This window comes from Mauremys mutica, chromosome 8 (genome assembly GCF_020497125.1).
Source record: "Mauremys mutica isolate MM-2020 ecotype Southern chromosome 8, ASM2049712v1, whole genome shotgun sequence".
Taxonomy (NCBI): Eukaryota; Metazoa; Chordata; order Testudines; family Geoemydidae; genus Mauremys; species Mauremys mutica.
The window spans coordinates 109649011-109670741 of NC_059079.1; the positions used below are offsets into that span (position 1 = coordinate 109649011).

General features: G+C 50.0%; 2 protein-coding genes across 2 annotated transcripts; one reads left to right on the forward strand and one right to left on the reverse strand.

Moving 5' to 3' along the window:
- Window positions 1–1184: 1184 nt before the first annotated feature.
- Window positions 1185–14215, reverse strand: KIAA1191 (KIAA1191 ortholog). Its single transcript, XM_045028566.1, has 8 exons — window positions 14069–14215; window positions 13377–13457; window positions 11318–11508; window positions 8643–8769; window positions 6992–7116; window positions 4716–4822; window positions 3938–4086; window positions 1185–3165 (listed from the first exon to the last, which is right to left on the reverse strand). The coding sequence occupies exons 2-8, from the start codon at window positions 13402–13404 to the stop codon at window positions 2957–2959; spliced, it is 936 nt and encodes a 311-aa protein (XP_044884501.1). The 5' UTR covers window positions 13405–13457; window positions 14069–14215; the 3' UTR covers window positions 1185–2956.
- A 154-nt stretch (window positions 14216–14369) lies between these two features.
- Window positions 14370–21595, forward strand: ARL10 (ADP ribosylation factor like GTPase 10). Its single transcript, XM_045028196.1, has 4 exons — window positions 14370–15610; window positions 19493–19661; window positions 20095–20270; window positions 21062–21595. The coding sequence occupies exons 1-4, from the start codon at window positions 15458–15460 to the stop codon at window positions 21236–21238; spliced, it is 675 nt and encodes a 224-aa protein (XP_044884131.1). The 5' UTR covers window positions 14370–15457; the 3' UTR covers window positions 21239–21595.
- The last annotated feature ends 136 nt before the right edge of the window (window positions 21596–21731 follow it).

Genomic DNA, 21731 nt, shown 5'->3' on the forward strand with positions numbered 1-21731 from the left:
AGGAAATACATAGGGAGGAGGGGAAGAGTTCTGCTCTGCCAGGATAGCACACATTTTCTAACCAGTACATGGTTACTCTGGGGGGAGGCACATTTGTTTAAGAGCAACAGCAAGCACACGCATGCCCCTTCTCCAGAAACTGAAGCTGGTCCTTTCGGTGACATTTCCCAGCTTTGGTCTCTGCCTAGAGGTGATGAGCTGGCGGAAGCGAGCACAAACGGCTCAGCTATTTGAGTAGACGAAAACTGCAAAAAGAAACCACTTATTTTTTTGCTCCCTGCTTCCAGATTAATACCACCTTGGGAATCCAACAGCCACTACAGCAAAGCTGCTGGGAGTAGAGTTCACATCAACAGGGTGAAAGAGCTATAGCAAAGACCCTGCTGAAAAAAGGGTTTGATTTCATCAAGTTCTAACTGTTCAATTACACTTTGAAGAGGTATAATGAAGTTTATAATTGTACTATTCAGTTCAAAGTGCATTCCACTCAGGAATGTTGTATATACACACAGCTAACTGCATACTGAACAATGCAGGGAAGAGACACCCTTGTGTACCCTGTTAGCTGTGGAGGGCAAGGTACTGCAGTGGCATCAAGCCACATGCATCAGTGTTTCCTTTCCTTTTAAAGCTAAATAAAAAAAAAAATCAGTCAAAGCTAAATCAGAGAGGCAAGGTTAGATGTGTACTGCACTGCTGCCACACAAACTGTTTTGGAGCCTTAGATAACCATCTAGCAGGTTCCCCAGGAGGTCGGCTACACACTTACTGAACCTGCGAGGGCCATACTATTCCCCAGGCATGGGAAAAGCTGCCACTTACCAGCCTGGGAGCTGCAGCTTAAGAAAGTGAGGAAATCCCCCAACAATGACTTTCCATTGGCTCTAGTTTCATGAGCACTTCTATTTGTTAAGTTCTGTAATAATAGCATCCCCTCCCTTAGGGTCCAAACGAAGCATCACTATCTTCCTTTCAAGAAGGAATAGTACAAAGCAATGAACATTGTAATGCAAAAATTAATAAATGCTGCTGCTGCGACCAGACTTGTGCCTACATGTCACAGATTAGACAGAGAAGAGTTCACTAGTTACTTAGCAGGGAGCCCTGTGGAGATCAGATCAGGTTTGCTCCTCTTTCCTTCAGGCACTTCACCAGCTGTGCTGCTGCAAGAACCACCACAGATCTCCATTCACATGGGCTTTTATTCTCTTGTAACAGTTAGGCCCATTTAAAAAAAACAAAACAAAAAAGACATGAGCACAAACAGCACAAATAAATTAACGGAAGCCAAAGAAGTCTGATTACCACTGATCATACACACTTCCAATCCATAATGACAACTGATTACTAGGGCAGGAGTCCTTGGTGCTATCCGTGCAACACACACGTGACAGGTGTTGCCATTAGTGATGAAGTTTGAAATGAAGCTGTGCTACAAACGATGCTTCTTCAAAGCGGGGGGCCAGGAGCTAAGCCCTGCAGTGCAGTCAGGACATGGAGCTCCAAAGAGAGGCTAAGGAAAGACATTTCAGTATAAGATGCTTTTAACACAGGCTGCAACAAGATTGGGCCTTACATGCCACCTGACTGCTACAGGGACCACTACGGAAAGGGCAAAGTTCAGGCCAGTACCTGTCAAGGAATCTAAAAGAAATCTGGAGTGACTAGTTTGCCACAGGGCAGGTATGGAGATTTCACACTAACCCTCCATCCACTGCTTGGTGAATTAGAGGCTGCTTAGAAGTTTCTTCCCCACTTCTGTGGAGGAAGAGACGTGAAGGTGTATGTTGACTGTTTCCATGAATGTGTAGAAAACTAGGCTAAGAAAAATATTAAGTCTTACCAGAGCACAGGAGGAATGTTTAAGATTAAATTCTCCCTTAGTCCCCGTCAATGCCTGCAAGCATGAATCTGATGTTGAGAAATAAAGATCCTACATAAGAGGGACTGTCCATGTCCCTTTCTCTAACTGCTACATCCCCTCCACACACACCTCTTACAAGATACAACTAGAACTCCGAGACAAAGTGCCACATTAACTGTCGTTCCATTTGTGCTCCTCACTGAAAGCAGCAGAATGGTGTTACCATGCAAAGATCTGAGAAGAGAATGAAGGGTTTAGTTCAAGCCACACTAGCTCTGGTCATTTCCTCCTCTGGGCCCACTGGAAAATGAAACCCTTTGACAGCAGAAGTAAAGGTTCCCCCCCTTCCCCCCCCCGCCACCAAGCACCAGTACAGAACTGCACAGCAGAATTTAACACTAAGGGCTGATCTTTAGAATGGTCACTGTTCATGGACCAATTACCCTTTTAACAAAGAAACCTAAAAAGAAAAAACATTAGATGTGGAACTACTATGAACTGACATTGCAGAGCAGGGGAGCTACATGATTATGTACGGGAATCTTGATAGAGAACTTCAACAGGCTTGGCTGGAGGTTTTTGGTCTCTAGCACAAGGCCACCGGCTGCTGGTGTTGTCTATACCCTAGAGAGAAGCATGCTGTCCTCCTGGCAACTTGACCAGGGCCCTGAGCTGAGGAGAAGTAGAAGCCTAGAACATAGCTGGGCAGGACAGCCCACTCAGCACAGGAAGCAGCTCAGGAAGAGGTCTCCCAACAAGGTGTGGATTTTCAGGTTTTAGAGCAGCACACATCTCCCAGTGGAATCTTGCTGTACAGATAAATAGGACTGCAGCTGACACAGGACAGTTTATATGGACTTGGTGCTATTACAGAAACTTTCTAAAAAAAGCAGGAGATTCAGGCTGTGCTACAGAAGTAGTGACGGTTGTTTTCCAGATCTTGTTTCTGTCTCATCGGTGCTCTGACATGGAAAAAAGAAAGACTTCCCTAGGTAACTGTGCAGGAGAGTGGGATGGGGAAGCATACCCGAAACCATCTTTAATCCATTATGAAGACACCAAGAACATCCTTCCTTGGAGGCAATGATATTCCTAGAATCCTGTGGGAGTGAGCACATTCATATCCCGGGGTTTGAGGTTATGGGACCGTGCCGACTGTTTCTTCCCCTCCATAACAGGAATGTCCATCTTGGGTGGTTTGAAGGTAGCTGGGTCCTCTGCCATCCTGGTGGCCTGGGCACGGATCAGCTCCATTGGGGATGGCTTCTGGGCACCCTTATAGGACTGGATGGTAAAGGCCCCTGAGGGAAGAAGTTGTTACAGCAGATAAGAAACAGGGGGAAAAAAAAAGTCAAATATTGACCAGTTCACTCAGGTTTTACAGAACAGTCACATATCAAGGAAGCGGCTCTTAAAACTGAAGGTTAAGGTCTTGCCTTGATGTGTGCAAGGCGCACACAGAAGCACCATTTCACATTGGTTTCCCTCCCAGCTCCCCTGGAGCGTAGCTAGTGCCCTACAGTGCATGTTCCTCAAAGATCCATGCAGAAGTTTCCCAAAGCCCTGGGAGGGCAGCAGACAGTCACACCCACAGATAGCGCCGTCCTGGTATGGAAGAGGCAGAGATGATACAATTTCACAACTAGCTGCTGACAGGTGTGGTGCCGTATATTTGACGGTCTATCTTCGACGCAGCTCTGCAGCCCTTAAGCACATCCCCTGCCATCAGGGAGAGGCTGCAGAAGTGTCAATACTGTCACTAAAGAGACCAGTGGCCACTTGTCTGTCTCCACTGGCACATCCACAAGATGCTCTAGTTTTAGACACTGAGAAAAGGCCTGGGCAACACAAGATGCTGTTACATAACACAGCCGAGTTTGAATGGAAATCTGTTCATGGCCACTTTGTGCTAGTTTTCACTGACTAGTTAGAGTTTAGGGGTAGTGACAGCATCACTGGTGCACAGTTCATATGGATGACTTGTAACCACTCTCTGAATTAAGTGTTTGCACTATCATCTCCTGCTACTTATGGCAGCTTTTGAGAAGGGTTCTCCTCCTAGAGGGCACATACCTGGGTCATTAGTGGATTTCTGAACAGCTCTGGGTCCAAAAAGGCTCCATTTTTCAGAGGATATTCTGTCTCTGTCCCCGCCATCGGAATCCATGGAGACCAAGTCTGAGCCAGTGATAGAACTGGAGGGTCCCTGACTAAACCAACCCCTGGAGGAAAAGAATAATTTTGGCGTATAGTATCAGAGGGGTAGCCGTGTTAGTCTGGATCTGTAAAAAGCAACAGTCTCTCCTGTGGCACCTTAAAGACTAACAGATGTATTGGAGCATGAGCTTTTGAGGGTGAATACATGCATCTGATGAAGTGGGTATTCACCCACGAAAGCTCATGCTCCAATACATCTGTTAGTCTTTAAGGTGGCACAGGACTCTTTGCTGCATTTTGGAGTATGTAACAACTGGAAGGAGAAACATGAGTTTAGTCTTTGGCACCATGGGACCACCAGAAGCATCCATTCCCAAAGCAAGCATGAGTAGACCTTTTGCTTTAAAGCCATTTCCCTACATCCATGGACATGTATGTGTCTGCCCACCCCCAGTAGAAAGAATTGGCACCCACAAAGAGTTCTAGAAGCTCTCATACTAATCTCGTCCATCTGACCCTTCAGAACTGAATATTTCTACAGAGAATCCAGGGGAAGCTCTGAACTCCACCCCTTTAATAAGATATTTGAGTTCTCCAGTGCTGGGCAGGAAAATTATTTGTTGCAACTCTGACTAAGTGGCCTGAAGGAAACCAACTCCTGGGAGGCAAGGAACTGCCCTGTGTGGGATTGTACCTGTGTTTCTGTTTGGGAGAAGAGTGGGGGGTGCTGTTTGGAGTGGATTGAGTGGAAGATGTCTGTCTGTCTTCTTTGGTCATCTCTCCACTTTGCATCTTTAACTTCTGTTAGAAAAGGCAAGAGGAAAACAAAATCAATATAAACCTTTCAACAAGAGGGTTAGGAGTAAAGACTAGCCAGTTTTAGGATGAGCATACCACTTCCCCTTTAATTGATGGACTAGTATACCAGGAGTTACAGCTTAGTGTGTTACAAGATCTGCCTGTAAGTGTCTATTAAAGTGTATGCAACACAGTAAGAGCTCCCCATTTCAGACTGTCAGAGTTTAGCTACCAGAGCATTTCTGGAATAAGGTCTTGAGTTATCTACTCCAGCCTAAAGGCAGCCAGTGGTAACAGTTCAAAGTCATACATGCTTTAGAGTCACACTACCTCTGTCAGTGCATTGTTAGGATCTTGACTGGCATTTACAAGGAAGAGGTAGTCTGAATCTGCAGTGAAGCTAGTTTATCCAGAGAACTAACATCTGTATCCTTGCAATAATCACTAATAGCACTGTCATGGCTAGGTGCCAGAAGACCCACCAGCCTCACGCATTTAACTCATCTATCTAGTTACTACCTCTAAATGGGTTATCAGTGTTTAATATTTGTAAGCCATGTCAGCATTAGGGTTCTAAATGCTTTCCTGCCTATGCAAACAGGAGACATGTCAGTGACCCAGTGCACACCAACCAGATTATTTCAAGTTCTTCCAGACAGCACAAAGCGATCTTTAACGGCAGTCATGGTTTGAAGAGGGATTCAGGAATTTTCCCCTCATCGGATTCTATGATAGCTTGGATTTGTCGTAGCAGCAAACATATCTTTATTTGTAAGCTGAGCAGGTTTTATATGGAAGTGGAAAATGAGATCACAGGGCTGGTTTGTTTTTTTTTTGGTTTGTTTTTTTTGAAGAGTCACTTCTCAGAGAAAAGCTGCACTCACATCTATTGCATTCTTGACTTCTGGTGTAATGAAGTTTGATAGCTCAGTCTAACAGTCAAAGACACTGAAGCCAAGACTACAGGAGAGGAATAAATTCAGTGCTTTGTAAGAGAAGTAGAAATGCATTCAGACCAGAATGACTACACAGTTATGTAAGCTTCATCTGCCAAGCTCTGCATCACTGAAGCAGAGTGTGACATTCCAAATTAGTTCTCCTTCACAATTACTATCAATCACTACAGACATCTCTAATCCTACACTGGGGAGGGGAGTATTTTCTATTCTACTTGTCCATGATATCTGAAGAAAAATATTACAGGAGGAGTTCAAGATTACTAAAGTGAACTGCCGCAGGAAGGAGTTGAGTAGAAGTCTTAGAGTTCTGCAAATCATGCACTTCAGCTGATGAAACTGCTCATCTTTTGCACGTTTCAACATTAACAAGCATCTCAGTAATTTAATAAGCCAATAATCTGTTCCCTTACAAAGTAGAGACTGCCTAGGGGAATGGAGCCTGCTGGCTTCTTTTCTGGAGGGGACAGGGAAGCAAGTAATAAAGTAGTTAGAACAGCTATATGTTTGCAGAATGAGAGAGGCAGGTAGTGGAGCAGCCCTGAGTTACTGCTCCTTTAAGGGGAAGGGGAGCTGGAAGACAGCGGGTCTCTTACACGCCCTCAAGAGCAACAGAAATGGAGGAAGCAGAGGAGTCTGCACAAAGGCAGGAAGCAGAAAGGAGTTATTTGGGAAAGCAAGAATTGGCGATAGTTGAATAAAGCTTCAGGGTGTGAATACATGTATTTTAAGAAGTATTAACATCCTTTTGAACACATGCAGTGACAGAGAGGTCCAGCCACAGAGATTCACAATTTACAATTTTAAAGGGTAATTTATCTTCAGGGTGGATCCCCCCCCACTGAAAAGAATTCACAACTGATTGTGATTTGAGTGATACTGTAACAGACAGTCACATCTATTTACATGCTAAAGACTCATCTACTAGAATCAGAGTTAAATTTTGGGGAAGCCACAGATTGTCCATAGTCATTGCAAAGCTAGTGAATTGCATGACTATGAAACAAAGCCGAGATGGGCTATTTAAATAGATAAATCCAGCCACTGTTACCAAGACAGAGTTCTACTGACAGCTACGAACAGTGAGAGTAAGCCCCAAAACTGTTCCGTGAGCCCTTCCCGAACGCTACAGACTATTTGAGTCCCTCAGAGGAAGAGGTAAAGCAGCACACAAACCACAAGAAAGCCAAAGCAGAATACGAGACAAATGTCTTACATGGAGTGCCTCAGCCACACGGTGGTACTTTGTCTCCTCAGCAGTGAGGCCCTTGTGGGGAGTGTATCCAGCATCTCTCAGCCCTGCCTGCTGTTCAAAGCGCTGAATGCTCTCCTGAGTCTGCTCTAGAACAGAGAGACGAGACAGTCACACAAGCCAGAGGAAAACACCGCTGCCTGCATGCAGTTCTGGGAAACGCAAGGCAGCATGAGAAACTGGGTTTCCATTATCCAGAATTTAGCATTGCGATGAGTCAGCACAGAGATAGAATGTGACAAACAGATGAGAGTTACAATTTCTAATTCAACAGATCAGAAAGACAGGTTAGTCATTGGGGTTCTTAGTAAACAGAACAACAACTCGGAACTCTGCAATAAGACTGCTCCCAAATCACAGGGCTTGTCACAAGCGCATCTCAGCCAGACGGGTGAAAGCTAGTGTTGCTCCTGAACTAGAATATTTCTAAAACTCCAGGCAGTTAAGATAACCACTTAGAATAATCCTAGTGCATCCAAACTCCATATACACAAGTATTGCTGCCAGTTCTTTACTTCAGACTCAGGTGTTCTGAACAGCTAATGCAGCAGTCTTTCAGAAAAAATTGTCAAAAATGTTACTGGTTTTTGAAGGGTTTAATTCTTATTTATAAAACTACTGGTAAAGTCTTAAGTGATGGAAAAACTGTGTTTTGAGAACTTGATGGTTTCCTACAGAATGCTCGTCCATCATTAAAGCAGTACAGAAGCTGCACTTCACTGGAACTAGGTTCCTCACTGCTGACTTGCTTTTAGCAAGATGCTCAGGTCTGTCAGCTTTCTATAAAAGAGCTTCAAAGACAACTACCACATGCTCTTTGTGAACTTCCAGAACGCTCGCTCAGACAAACCCCACAGGGCTGGAAGTACTGCTTAAATATTAAAGTTTGAGCTTTAGATAGCCACGCAGCAATAAAGTAAGATCCAGTGACAAAGTTACATCCTAGTGGTTAGCATCTACCCATAAGGAGCAAGCAGATCTTGCTGCACTACAGATCCAATCTCATTCTAAAGCCTCACTGTTAACAGCACAAAGTTCTTTTTAATTTTCAGGACAGCTACACTGCTGACAATGAATACATGAAGCCAATGAGTTATACTTAAGTACTCTATTAGCTTGATGGGTCAATCCTCCCCTTCACTCTGGTCCCATTTAAAATCATGCTTATTGGTTAAACAGAATGAGCTAATAAGCAAACAAGTGACAGCTGGTAGCATCTGCTCTCATGAGCCTTGTAACAAAAATAAGACTATTTATAATACACTGCAGCAGACATAAATTGTAAAAACCAATTTCTCCACACCTCCATCACCAATCCAGTTCCAACATTAGAAAGTTTACAGAGTTTCAGATTTATTCATCCAGCACTTGATTTAGGGCAGTTTCCTGCATTTTTCCATTAGTGCACCTGCAAAGCTTGTGAGGCCCCCTAAAGTGCATGAAAATTGTTTTCTCCTACACAAATTCCATAGTTAGGTCTAATGGTTTTGAGGCTGGCTGAAGAATTAGGCCATGAAATCTGGTCACATGGACTGTAGCCTTGCACGTGATCTCAGCACATACCCCACTCCCATATCTATTAAGTAGCCTATTACAAATACATCAGAGTTCTTACTTGTAATGAGAGAATTCATGATGATATGAGTGGCCTTGGCCTTCACCACTGGGACCTTGTTCACACTTTCAGTGGAAGATGAGGGGGTTATGACAGGTGGATACATGCTAGTCTCCCCTTCCTCAACCTGTGCAGAGGAAGTGAGGTACAGTTTAAGACAAAGGGGAGAAAGTTTCCTCTTGAGCATTACACACCTTCTCTGAATTCTCATCACAACAGGGCTTTAACCAACACATAACCGGTTAAGCAAAAAAGTCAACTTCTGTTGCTTAAGAGTTGAGACTAATCATAACTGGCACTTCAATGTTCTTAAGGAAATGGACATTTTAGTGTCCTTCCATGACAGGACGATCCTGTTATCTATTGACAAACAGGCATTCATTCTTACATGGATTTGGAAAGCACTGGGCTCATAGCCAGAAGGTTGTTAGTCTGAATGGTAAAGGTCACTGGGGAGAAAACTAGAACCAACCACTTCTCTTTCCACTCAGGGCCCAATCTGACCAAACCATGTGGCAGGTCTTTCTCCATGAAAGGAGATTCTTTGATAGACAGCACTAAAGCTGCTAGCCAGCATCCTGGTTACAGAGATCAGGCCCGTATATAAGTCATGGAGCTCAAAGTTTAATGTTATTACCCTAGGCCCTACTCCAATACTTTATCCTGGTTTTAAGACATCTAAATTTAGTCAAGTAGCTTAAACCCAAAGTTTTGCCATTCTTAACTAGACTCTGGGGATTGTGTCTGCTGGATTCTAATTTGTTACTTTATAAAATGAGAGCACCTTTTCAACTGACAAACTACTTTTGCAGCTTGAACAGAGGGTAAAACTCTTCTCAGTGCTGGGCACTGGTTCTTTACACCATGCTCCAACCTAAGGGCTTGGCTACACTTGCAAGTTGCAGCGCTGGTAGAGGCTTTCCAGCGCTGCAATTAGTAACTGTCCACACCTGCAAGGCACATCCAGCGCTGCAACTCCCTGGCTGCAGCGCTGGCTGTACACCTGGCCAGGTTGGGGTGTAGCGATTGCAGCGCTGGTGATCCAGCGCTGCTCATCAAGTGTGGACACACACCAGCGCTTTTATTGGCCTCCAGGGAATAAGGAGATATCCCAGAATGCTTTAAACTAAATTACTCCCTTTGTTTTGTTATGCAGCCTCTCTTTGTTTTGTTGTGAACCTCCGGAGGAGCTCCGTTTCGCTCCGTTTCTACCGGAGCTGCTTATCAGCTCCTGTTTGCTGTGATCAATCTGTGAACAATCAAATGAGATCCTCCTCCCTGTTGTGAACGAGCTCTGTGGAGCTCCTCCGTTGCTGCTGCTATCTAAAAAACAAACACATCTCCTGTTTGCTGTGATCATCTGTACCTGGCTGTAAACAATCAAATGAGAGGCAGGCAGGGAAACAGCAGGGAGTCGTGTTGCCTACATGCTGTTTGCAATTAAGAGTTAAGACTAAGGGGTCGGAAAAATGTTCTGATTTTTCAAGTCAGGAAGCTAACACACAGTGTTGGCTCCAAAAATCCACTCTCTCTTTCCCCCCGCTCCCTGTCACACTAGACCCCACTCCACCCCCCTCTTTTGAAAAGCACGTTGCGGCCACTTGAATGCTGGGATAGCTGCCCATAATGCATCACTCCCAACAGCGCTGGAAATGCTGCAAATGTGGCCACACACCAGCGCTGGTAGCTGTGAGTGTGGCCACACACCAGCGCTGCTCCTACACAGCTGGATGACCAGCGCTGCAAACTACCAGCGCTGCAAACTGTAAGTGTAGCCAAGCCCTAAGACTTAGCCTCACAAGGAAGTTCCACTGGTAGAATAAAAACCAGTTTAAGCAGATACAGTTAAGTCTATTCTCAAGACTGCATGGACACATATTTCAGTATAAGTGTGACTTGCTTCAGTTTAATTAAACCTGATCCTTACAGAGCTAGCTAACCAAATAAGCTGCTCTTATCCCCAAAGAGCAGCCACATGCCTTTTGCACTGATTTAACTGTATCAGATTAAATTCACACCTTAACACCCACACAAGTTTCTCATTTAGAAAAGCTCTTGGAGAATATTCTTTCTATGGTCACCAGACACTATGCATTTGCTTAAGTGGACAGAATCACAGAGGAGACACTCATACTCTTCAGAGGTTGCCTTTAAAAAATGTAAGCAATTGGAGTTATGCCTTTGTTTCTTTCTGATGAAAGAATGCCTGAAAAGTTATTTCCCTACCAGCGCCCAAAGAAATGGAGGAGTATGGGGCAGGAATGTCAGCTCTGGCTTTGCTGGAGGTTTCAGAAGATATGTATTAAGTTTAAGGGGGAGGCTTGTTGAAGTTGACATTTTAGAGAAAGGAGGTCTGTGTTAGTCCTTAGCGTTATGTCAGTGTTGGCCAAGATTCTGCATAGCACTCTGACTAAAAGTCCCTCCTTCTCAATTGGTTAGCTTTCACTCTTGTGATATTTATCTACCCCTTCAGTCAGACTCACAAGCTGCACAAGAACTACATATCAATCAGGAAATTGTCCTTGATCAAAAAACACTCCCAGTTTTGATCCGCCTCTGAAGGTCACCTTAAAGTAGTAGTCTCTTGCTTAATCCAGAAGAGTTCCTAGTTTTCATCCAATTAGAATCCAGCAGATACTTCCCTGCCACCTCCTCACCCATTCTAGAGTGCCTACCTTTGAAAGCTCCTGGTACTTGCGCTCTGGGATGACTGGTTGTTTCCACAGGACATTGGAGCACATATCTGAAGGGGGAGGAGTCATCGGTGCTGTATCCTCCAGGGCATCATCATAACTGAATGCCCGACGATGCATTCCAATAGGCAGGGACATCTTTCCTAGAAGCCCTCCAGAGCCATGCTCAATAGCTAAGAACAAAGATGGCAGCTTTCACAGTGGGATGCATCTTGGACATATCAAACTGGATTATCTCTGTACTGGTTAAGAACACTGATTTTTTAAAATCCATTAAGTTTTCAGAGACACGGTACAGCTCACACCAGTAAAACCTACTCCTGAAATGAGATAGCACTTGCTTCCTTATGGAAGCAAGTATGTAGCTTGTCTTAAGCAGCTACCCAAAGGACCAGAAAATCTGTGGTCTAAGAGACTTTTAATGGATAGTTATCTTGGGGATATACTGATGTGGCTGCTAAAGAAGATCATCCTTAGTACAAGTTTCACTATTTTGGAAAACAGGTTTCTACATGGAAAAAAAATTATTCTTAGAACTTGCTGGAGAAGTGCCTGCGCTTGCAAAAACCAAGGAGACATAAGCTGCAATACCCCTTTGTAAGAAACACTAGTCAGAATTATGCAGCCTTTGCAAAATTCTCAGAGCTGTTTTGTTTTACTAGCCTCACTCCAACTATCAGCTTAGATGGAACACTTTAATCACAAAAGTAAGTTACCCATAACTACTGCTTCACATCTGTCAGTCACAGTTAACAGCAGTACTTCAAGCAACATCACTCTAAGTAGCAATCTGTTAAGGAGTTGCATATATTGTGGGCTAAACCACAAAGTTCACCAATGACTAAAGAAAATCTATGTGGTAAGACTGCCATTGAACAGGAGCACTGAGTCTGATTTGGGAGAAAAAGCAGCACAATTTTCTAAACAAGGCAGGAGTTGAGAGATTAAGACTGACAACTTTGTATATGGCTAAACCAGTAATAGTTCTAAAGTGGTCCTACAGTTAGGAGTTTATTTGTGCAATCCAACAGCACTGTTGGAAGTTCAGAATTTGAATTTATTTACATATTTTGGAAGGCTGTTCTACCAAAAAATAGTTTGCAAGTAGTATGCATTCTTACAATACCTATTTATGTGATCAGGTAAATTAGTGCCAAACAATCAAGCAGCTATTTTGAGAACCTCGGGTGAAGAGAAAACATGCAAAACTTTGTCAGGTCTCAACAAATCTACTCACAAGTTTTCCCTGATTAAACAGGGGGCGGGGGAGAAACATTAACATCAGTCTCTGGATGGCTTTAAGGGATAGGGCCCCTAGCAGGGTCTATGGAAAGCACTGAATACAAGTTCTAGCAGCTGTGGGGGGTGAGAAGGAGGCTGCACCAGACCTAGATACCTCAGCATGGACAGCACACAAGGCACATACTAGGGAGGGCATCTCTCCTGAACACCTCCCTACTCCATCTTTCATACCCTCTTCTGCATAGCAGGAGTACGACAAATTCTCTAGACTTTGCTAATTAACTGTCCGGTCATATTAACAGCAGCCAACTCTGACAAAAGCAGTCATGTGACTGTCTATCAGTAGTGTCATGGCTAAAGCAATTACTAACTAGACTAGTTTAAATCAGTGGTTCTCAACCCACAGCTGCGGCCCAAATGACATCCCCAGGGCCACACAGGTAGTATATACATTGTGTGGCTGCGGCCCACATAACACAGAGAGCTGCATATGGAGCACACAATGGTAAGCAGGTTGAGAACCACCGTTTTAGACCCCAAAGTCTTCAGGATACAGTCTTTCAGATGTGTTTGTGCAGCACCCTGAGGCACTGATACAATATAAATAATTCACTGGCAGGAGCACTGATACAGTGGCACTATTTAAAAGCTGACACACTAGCATCAAATAGGCACTAAATATCCTAACCAGGCTATACACCTGATCCAGACTAGAGGGCCTAAAAAAACCCATGTCTTCTCACAATTAACAATCACATAGGTGATTGGACTAAAATTTACTGGAAAGAATTAGTTTTACCAGGAATATCTGGTTGTCTTGAAGCCATGACTGTAATCCAGATGTTTCTCTATATGGAAATCCAGAACTGATTCCCGTTACCTGATAAAATAGAGAATGTTTTTATCTGCAAAAGGCACTAAGACTACAGTAAATGAGCCAAAATAAGCTTATGAAACGCTAACTCGAAATGCACGTCAACACTGTATTTGTAGACTACAGGATGACAAAGGATCTTGTCCAGAATATTCCAGTCAGGAAGCAACCATGAAGCGAGATGTGTGACCAGCACTGTGCTTACAGCCGTCTGTCCACGTGTGGAGCCAGGAGGCCTCGCACACGATGAGACGGAAGAGCCAGGGGAGCCACCTTCCCACAGCCCCTGCCAAGGGAAGCGACGCTGCACAGCGACGACAAAAGGCCCATACCCTGGCCGGGGCTGGAGCTAGCCAAGCGAAGCGTCCCGCAGACCGGAGCCTCGGCCGGCTACAGCCGGAGCAGCTCGCACCCCGCTCCCCTGCCCGCCGCGGGAGGAAGCGGCAGCAGCGCAGCCCGCAGCCCACGCGTGACAGGCCGCGGCCCCCGGGCCTGCGCGTGGCCCGGCCCGTCCTCGGGCACCTGGGAGCAGCAGGGTCCGCCCCGGGCGGCGCCTGCCCGGCCCGGAACCTCCTGCCCCCCCGGGCCTCTCCCGCCCCCAGGGCCCCCCCCGCTACCTGGTCTCCCTCGCCCGGCGCTAACAGGCCCGCCGGGGCCGCGGCCCGGACAGCAGCAGGAGGCGAAGGCCGCCCGCGGCGGGGCGCGGGGCAGGGCGGCTCGCGGGCTCCATGGCGCGGACCCGCCCGCGTCTCCCCCTCAGCCCCGCTTAGCGACAGCGATGGGGGGGGGGAGGGGCCGGGCGGAGTATATGTAGGGCTACGATCCCGCGATACTTCGGTGACGCACAGAGGAAGATGGAGGCCGCGGGCCGCCGTGAGGCAGGCTGGGAATTGTAGTTCCCTGGCCTGTGGGCCCCAAGCGCGCGGCCCGGAGGGCTCAGCAGGAGCAGACTCAGGTGGATCCCGGCTGCCTGAGCCCTCCCCTCGCTCTACTGCTCCGCAGTGCCCAGGCCAAGGGCCGCGGAACTAGCCCCGCAGCCCGTGAATGGTCACGGGGGGCTCTCGGGGCAGGGACCCTGGGGGTCTGCAGCCTGGCTACGCTTCCCGAAGGGCTCTGCGCCGCCCCGTGAATGTGTTCGGAGCTTTCGGGTCTTCCCCCGGCAGCCCACGCGTGACACGGCAGTTGCCGGACCTGGGCTCCGGCTCATCCACCAGCCTGGCTCGGAGAGCGGCCGGCAAGTGCTGCCGCAGCACCTGCAGGAAGCAGCGATGGTCCGGTCCCGGGTGGGACGTTCCTGCCCGAGCCGGTCCGCTCGGGGCTGGCTCGCGGGCGGTGCGAGGAGCGGAGCGAACGCGGCTGTCCGGGCTGCGGGGATCCCCGGGCTTCCCATTCGAAGTGCCGCCCTCCCCGCGGCGATGCTGGAGCGGGTGCTCCACGGTGCGAGGCAGGGGTGGGCCCCTACGTGGCACGAGCAGGGCAAAGTGCACCTAAGGGGGAGCCGAGAAACGCGGCCCGAGTAGTAGTGAACCGCCCACCGCCGCCGCCAACACGCGTGGGGGCGTTGGCGGGTTCTCGCCCATGCCCCGCTGAGTGCCAGGGGCACTTCTGAGTGTAGCTGTGACTAGCCGTGTTTGGCCCACACGGGCAGCCACGGCTCGTGGCCGCCCTGACCCTCCCTTTGTAGCCGCTGCACCTGAGAGCACAGCGAGCATCTCCCGCGTGGGCAAGCCGCGCGCGCTCACACCCACTCGCGGCCGGCGGCCCTGCCCACGTGAGCCATGTTAACGCAGCCACCCTGCCTGGACTCTGAACAGCAACAGGAAGAGGAACCACCTCGCTCGCTGCTGCCGCCGCCGCCGCCGCCCGCCTGCCTCCTCCCCACGGGCGACGGGAGCGGAGCGGCGCGGCCCCTTTAAGAGCCCAGCCACGTGCAGCGGGGAGCCGGGCGCCCCGGGCCGGCGGGGACCGAGCCCTGCGGGCCGGCGGCTGCGTTTGCCCGGGCTCCCATGGCTCCTCCCGGCGCCTTCGGACACCTGAGCCTGGCGCTGGGCGCCGCCGTGGCAGCCCTGGGATCGATCCTCCTCATCGCCTGGAGAACGTACTTCCCCGGCGGCGGCCGCTGGGGGGCGCGCTGGGAGCCGCCGCTGGCCGCGGGGCAGGTAAAGCCGGGGGTGGGGGGGCGCTGGGACCCGGGCCTGGGCCGTGCACGTGCCTGGAGGGAGACACCCCCCTCCCCCCGGGTTCCCTGCCAGAAGCAGCTGCAGGGCGCCAGCTCTCTGCCTCTCCCCGCGTTTCGTCCCCGGGGCAGGGGGGCGCTGGGCTCCCTGGCCGCGGGTTCAAAGCCGTGCGCCCTATTGCCAGGGCGGGGGGCCTCCCTTCTCCCCCAGCAGCTCTGGCTGGGGGACCGGTCAGTGGCTGCGCCCCCCAAACCTGGGTGAGGGGCCTCACTAGCCCCCGGCCCGGCCCCGTCTGCGCCCACACCAGCCGCTTTGGCGCTGGGGCAAGCAAGCATATTTGTGCCCCTGCCAGTTGTTTCCCTCCTTTTTCCGCCCAGAGATGACGGGGGGTCATGTGCCCCCCAGCTTTTTGTATTGCACCCCCCAGCCCGGACAGCTAAGGCGAGTCAGGGAGTGGATGTGGTGCCCCACCATGCCGGGCTTTACCCTTCACCTGTTTCCACCCGGTTTGCTTGCCCCGTCGGTGGCTTTGCACCCTGGGTGCCTGCCCTGCTCCCCCCCCCCACTGGCATTTTGGTCCTGGCATTGACAGGGTTAATTGCAGAGCAGCCTGGGATACCTGCTCAGCCGGCAAGCTGGGGCTGCTTCCTGGGTGTGGCAGCCAGATGTTTCTATGGCCTGGCATCAGCCCGCTCTGCCTGCCCCACTGCAGCAACTCCCCTGCTCCCGCCCCTCCAGTCATGCGCCCCCAGGTTGTGCCGGGTCAGGGCGAGCCCATGAGGCACATACTGAGGCAGGGAGGGGAGGGCACCTCAGCTGGACACTGCGGTTTGCAGTTGTGAGGTAAACCCCCTCGCTAGCCACCTCTTCAGGGAGGGGCCAGTGTCAGGAAGTCCTTTAAAAGCAGCAAAGAATCCTGTGGCACCTTATAGACTAACAGACGTTTTGCAGCATGAGCTTTCGTGGGTGAATACCCACTTCGTCGGATGCAAGTAGTGGAAATTTCCAGGGGCAGGTATATATATGCAAGCAAGAAGCAAGCTAGAGATAACGAGGTTAGTTCAATCAGGGAGGATGAAGCCCTGTTCTAGCAGTTGAGTGAAAACCAAGGGAGGAGAAACTGGTTCTGTAATTGGCAAGCCATTCACAGTCTTTGTTTAATCCTGAGCTGATGGTATCAAATTTGCAGATGAACTGGAGCTCAGCAGTTTCTCTTTGAAGTCTGGTTCTAAAGTTTTTTTGCTGTAGGATGGCCACCTTAAGATCTGCTATTGTGTGGCCAGAGAGGTTGAAGTGTTCTCCTACAGGTTTTGTTATATTGCCATTCCTAATGTCTGATTTGTGTCCATTTATCCTTTTCCTTAGAGACTGTCCAGTTTGGCCGATGTACATAGCAGAGGGGCATTGCTGGCATATGATGGCATATATTACATTGGTGGACGTGCAGGTGAATGAACTGGTGATGGTGTGGCTGATCTGGTTAGGTCCTGTGATGGTGTCGCTGGTATAGATACATGGGCAGAGTTGGCATAGAGGTTTGTTGCATGGATTGGTTCCTGAGCTAGAGTTACTATGGTGCGGTGTGCAGTTATTGGTGAGAATATGCTTCAGGTTGGCAGGTTGTCTGTGGGCGAGGACTGGCCTGCCACCCAAGGCCTGTGAAAGTGTGGGATCATTATCCAGGATGGGTTGTAGATCCCTGATGATGCGTTGGAGGGGTTTTAGCTGGGGACTGTATGTGATGGCCAGTGGAGTCCTGTTGGTTTCTTTCTTGGGTTTGTCTTGCAGTAGGAGGCTTCTGGGTACACGTCTGGCTCTACTGATCTGTTTCCTTATTTCCTCGTGTGGGTATTGTAGTCTTGAGAATGCTTGGTGGAGATTTTCTAGGTGTTGGTCTCTGTCTGCGGGGTTAGAGCAGATACGGTTGTACCTCAGTGCTTGGCTGTAGACAATGGATCTTGTGGTGTGCCCGGGATGGAAGCTGGAGGCATGAAGGTAGGCATAGCGGTCGGTAGGTTTTCGGTATAGGGTGGTGTTAATGGGACCATCACTTATTTGCACCGTGGTGTCTAGGAAGTGGACCTCCCGTGTAGATTGGTCCGGGCTGAGGTTGATGGAGGGGTGGAAGCTGTTGAAATTGTGGTGGAATTTTTCCAGAGTCTCCTTCCCATGGGTCCAGATGATGAAGATGTCATCAATGTAGCGTAGGTAGAGAAGGGGCATGAGTGGACGGGAGCTGAGGAAGCGTTGTTCCAGGTCGGCCATAAAAATATTGGCATATTGTGGGGCCATGCGGGTGCCCATAGCGGTGCCACTGATCTGGAGATATATATTGTCATTAAATTTGAAATAGTTGTGTGTGAGGATAAAGGCACAGAGCTCAGCAACCAGTTGTGCTGTGGCATCATCAGGGATACTGTTCCTGACAGCTTGTATTCCATCAGTGTGTGGGATGTTTGTGTAGAGAGCCTCTACATCCATGGTGGCCAGGATGGTGTTTTCTGGAAGGTCACCAATGCATTGTAGTTTCCTCAGGAAATCAGTGGTGTCACGGAGATAGCTGGGAGTGCTGGTAACATAGGGTCTGAGTAGAGAGTCTACATATCCAGACAGTCCTTCAGTGAGAGTTCCAATGCCCGAGATGATGGGGCGTCCAGGATTTCCGGGTTTGTGGATCTTGGGTAGTAGATAGAATAACCCTGGTCGGGGCTCTAAGGGTATGTTGATTTGTTCCGGTGTTAGTGTAGGGAGTGTCCTGAGTAGATGGTGCAGTTTCTTAGTGTATTCCTCAGTGGGATCTGAGGGAAGTAGCCTGTAAAATTTGGTATTGGAGAGTTGTCTGGCGGCCTCCTTTTGGTAGTCAGACCTGTTCATGAGACAACAGCACCTCCTTTATCAGCCTCTTTGATTATAATGTCAGGATGGTTTCTGAGGCTGTGGATGGCATTGCGTTCTGCACGACTTAGGTTGCGAGGCAAGCAATGTTGTTTTTCCATAATTTCTGCCTGTGCACGTCGGCGGAAGCATTCAGTGTATAGGTCCAGACTGTCATTTCGACCCTCAGGAGGAGTCCATGTGGAGTTCTTCTTGTGCTGTTGGTGGGAGGATAACTGTGTATCTGTGCGCTGTTCAGTGTTGTCCTGGAAGTATTCTTTGCTAGACCCCAGGCATAAGGCTGCTTGTCCTCCCCCAGGGGTTACAATGTGCAGGGCTCCAAGCTGCCAGTGGCTGGCACCCAGGGCCGGCTCCAGGCACCAGCCAAGCAAGCTTGTGCTTGGGGCAGCAGATTCCAAGGGGTGGCATTCCGGCCACCCTTTTAAAAAAAATTTCTTTTTGGTTTGCCGCTCTGGACGCCCTGTAGGGGGCGGCGGCATGGAGGAGGGGCTGCATGGCGAGCGTCCTGCTGAAGCCCTGGCCGCCCTCCTTCTCTCTCTCCCCCCACTCCCTCCCCCTCCCTGTCCCCCGGCTACCTCGGGCACGCACTCTGCTGCACGGCTGCAGCACAAGGAGTCCCCCTGCACCCTGGCTCCAGCTGCCCGGCAGGGCTTTTTTTCTTCCTGCTTTGCCACACCTCCCCCCCCCCCCTCGATTTATTTTTTATTTTTATTTTTATTTTTTTTGCTTGGGGCTGCAAAAAAGCCAGAGCCAGCCCTGGCGGCACCGGGCCCTGCGTGGGGGTGGGGGGGATGGTGTTGAATTGTGGTTCTTGCAGGGGACATGGGGCCACTTCCTTTGCTTGTGCTTGGCCCAGGCCTGGGCAGCAGCTCTTTCAGTTAGCTGGGAGAACGCCGCCCTTCCCCTTCCAGGGCCCTGCATCAGCCACTCTGCTGCTCTACTCATTCCAGTCCCTTGCTCTCCTGGCAGCTGGATTTCTCCATGCGGCAGGTCCTGGTGCTGGGCCTGGAGGGAGCTGGGAAGAGCAGCATTCTCCACTACATCTCCAGCGAGGCAGCCAAGGACCGCACAGCTCCCACCCAGGGCTTCAACTCCGTCCAAGTGTACGCAGACGGCTTCCAGATCGACCTGCTGGAACGTAAGTCTGGCCCTGGGCTCCTTTGGCGGGGTGGGGGTGGGGCTCACCTCTTGCCAGAGCAGGGAGCTTTGAAACTAGTCCGCAGGGCTGGCCCACCTGGAGGAGCCCAGCACTCAGAGCCAGCCTGCCCGGGAATTACCTTCAACTCTGTGCTTGTCTCAGTCACCAGCTGCTAGAGCACTTGCATGGGTAAGGGCCTCTCCGTTTGGCCAGAGATGCCCAGGCCCCTGGGCACTGCTGCTCCACCACTGCAGGAGGGAGTTTTGTCTCCTTCCTGATGCCACATTTAACAAAGCACACACACCCACACCTCGTTTCCCTTGTCTTCTCTCCCGTTTAAGCCTGGGGTGCAGGGCCCTGGAAATGCTCCCCTGGCCCCTCCACCCCCATTCCTGGGCTGGCTGCGTAGTTGACTTCTGGCTCTTTCTCTCAGTTGGCGGCAGCCAGAACCTGCGATTTTACTGGAACCAGTACCTGAGTCAGGCCCACGTGCTGGTGTTCGTAGTGGACTCTGCAGACAGGCCACACCTTCCCGCAGCTCGACAGGAGCTGCATTGGCTGCTGGCTGAGGATCCTCAGTTGCCCTTGGTCGTCCTGGCCAATAAACAGGTCAGAATCTCAGCATCTCATTCCTCTGGGAACTTGTGAGGCTCTGCCTTGTCCCTGGCCAGCCAGTTGTAGCAAAGGATTTTCAGACCCCTGAGGCAGGGCTGCTTGGGCCCAAAAAGGGGACATGTGAAGTCCAGGAACTAAGGCCCCTCACAAAGCTCCCCACCTCTGCTCAGACAGCGCTCCAGCACTGCGGTGATGAGTGGGGTATAAGAACCACCGTGCACTAGAAAGTGAAAGGCACCTCTCTTTGGCCTCGCCTTTGCCAACACAGATAGAAAATCCTCAAGAACCCCTTTTCCTACACACACTTCTGCCCCCAGGGAGAGGATGAGAGAAGCCCAGGACAGAGGAAATCCCGGTGCTCAGTGTGGCATAAGAACCTGTCTAGAACAGAACTCAGACCTCCAGCTTTCTAGCTGCCACCTCTGTTAAATTGTGGTTTCCAGGGGAAGAACAATGTGAATGACTTCAGTGCAAAAGGGGGCTGAGGCTCTCCTAAGCTGCAGTCCTCTGGCCCAAGCAGCACTTGGAGCGTCACGCTCAGGTTCCCCCTACACTGCAGGGATCCCTTCTAGTTCTTGGGTTCTGAAGCTATGCCCGAGGGCAGACCCATCACTTTCTGGGGCCACCTTTCCCACAACGAAGGGGAGTGAGCCCTGGCAGCTCCATCCATGCCCGGCCCCGCCCAAGCCAGGGTGCCCGCTGCGTAGCCCTGTCAGAAGGGGAGCTGCATGGGTTAAGGAGCTGGGTGCCACCATGCAAACCCAGCTGCTCCTGGTTTCTCCTAGGACAAGAGTGATGCCCTGAGCATGGCTGAACTGCACCGGGAGCTGGCCCTGCACACGCTGAACGGACAGAGGGAGTTCTTCCTGCTGCCCACGAGCGCCACCCACGCCGCGCTGGCCACTGCCACCAGCATCCAGCGCGTGAAGAGTCTGCTGGTGGAACTGCTCTCCCAGCTCTGATGTGCTCGTCACACCGTAAGGACGGGCAGGTTGGACTGACCCTGCGGTGCTGGACTGGAGACTGCTGGCTCTGCACTGACAGGCCAGAGCTGCTCTAAGCCCATGCTGCTATCCCCCATCGGGTTCTCTGTGCGCCCCCTTGGGGCCTATGCAAGCTGCCCTCAGCACGCAGCTGGCCGGCCCAATCATGGAGCTGTGGCGAGATGGGAGAACAGCCTTTGTCCCCACGCAGCCCAAGGGCAGAGTGACGTTTACACACAATATCCCCAACCTCCCGCAGCAGGGGGAATGGGCACCATTCAGCCTGGTGCACATGGCATGAAAGGAGCCATGCAGTTCCACAACTCAGACTTTAAGGTCTGACCTCCTGCACGATGCAGGCCACAGAATCTCACCCACCCAGGCCTGTAACAAACCCCTAACCTATGTCTGAGTTATTGAAGTTCTCAAATCATGGTTTAAAGACCTCAAGGTGCAGAGAATCCTCCAGCAA

Excerpts from the sequence above, each read along its gene's own strand:
- ARL10 (XM_045028196.1), top strand. The coding sequence starts at position 15,458 with ATGGCTCCTCCCGGCGCCTTCGGACACCTGAGCCTGGCGCTGGGCGCC. Across the intron at positions 15,611-19,492 it reads CGCCGCTGGCCGCGGGGCAG|CTGGATTTCTCCATGCGGCA; the intron begins GTAAAGCCGGGG and ends CTCTCCTGGCAG. Across the intron at positions 20,271-21,061 it reads TCGTCCTGGCCAATAAACAG|GACAAGAGTGATGCCCTGAG; the intron begins GTCAGAATCTCA and ends GGTTTCTCCTAG.
- KIAA1191 (XM_045028566.1), bottom strand. The coding sequence starts at position 13,404 with ATGGCTTCAAGACAACCAGATATTCCTG. Across the intron at positions 11,509-13,376 it reads AAGACAACCAGATATTCCTG|CTATTGAGCATGGCTCTGGA; the intron begins GTAAAACTAATT and ends CTTTGTTCTTAG. Across the intron at positions 8,770-11,317 it reads AGTACCAGGAGCTTTCAAAG|GTTGAGGAAGGGGAGACTAG; the intron begins GTAGGCACTCTA and ends TCCTCTGCACAG.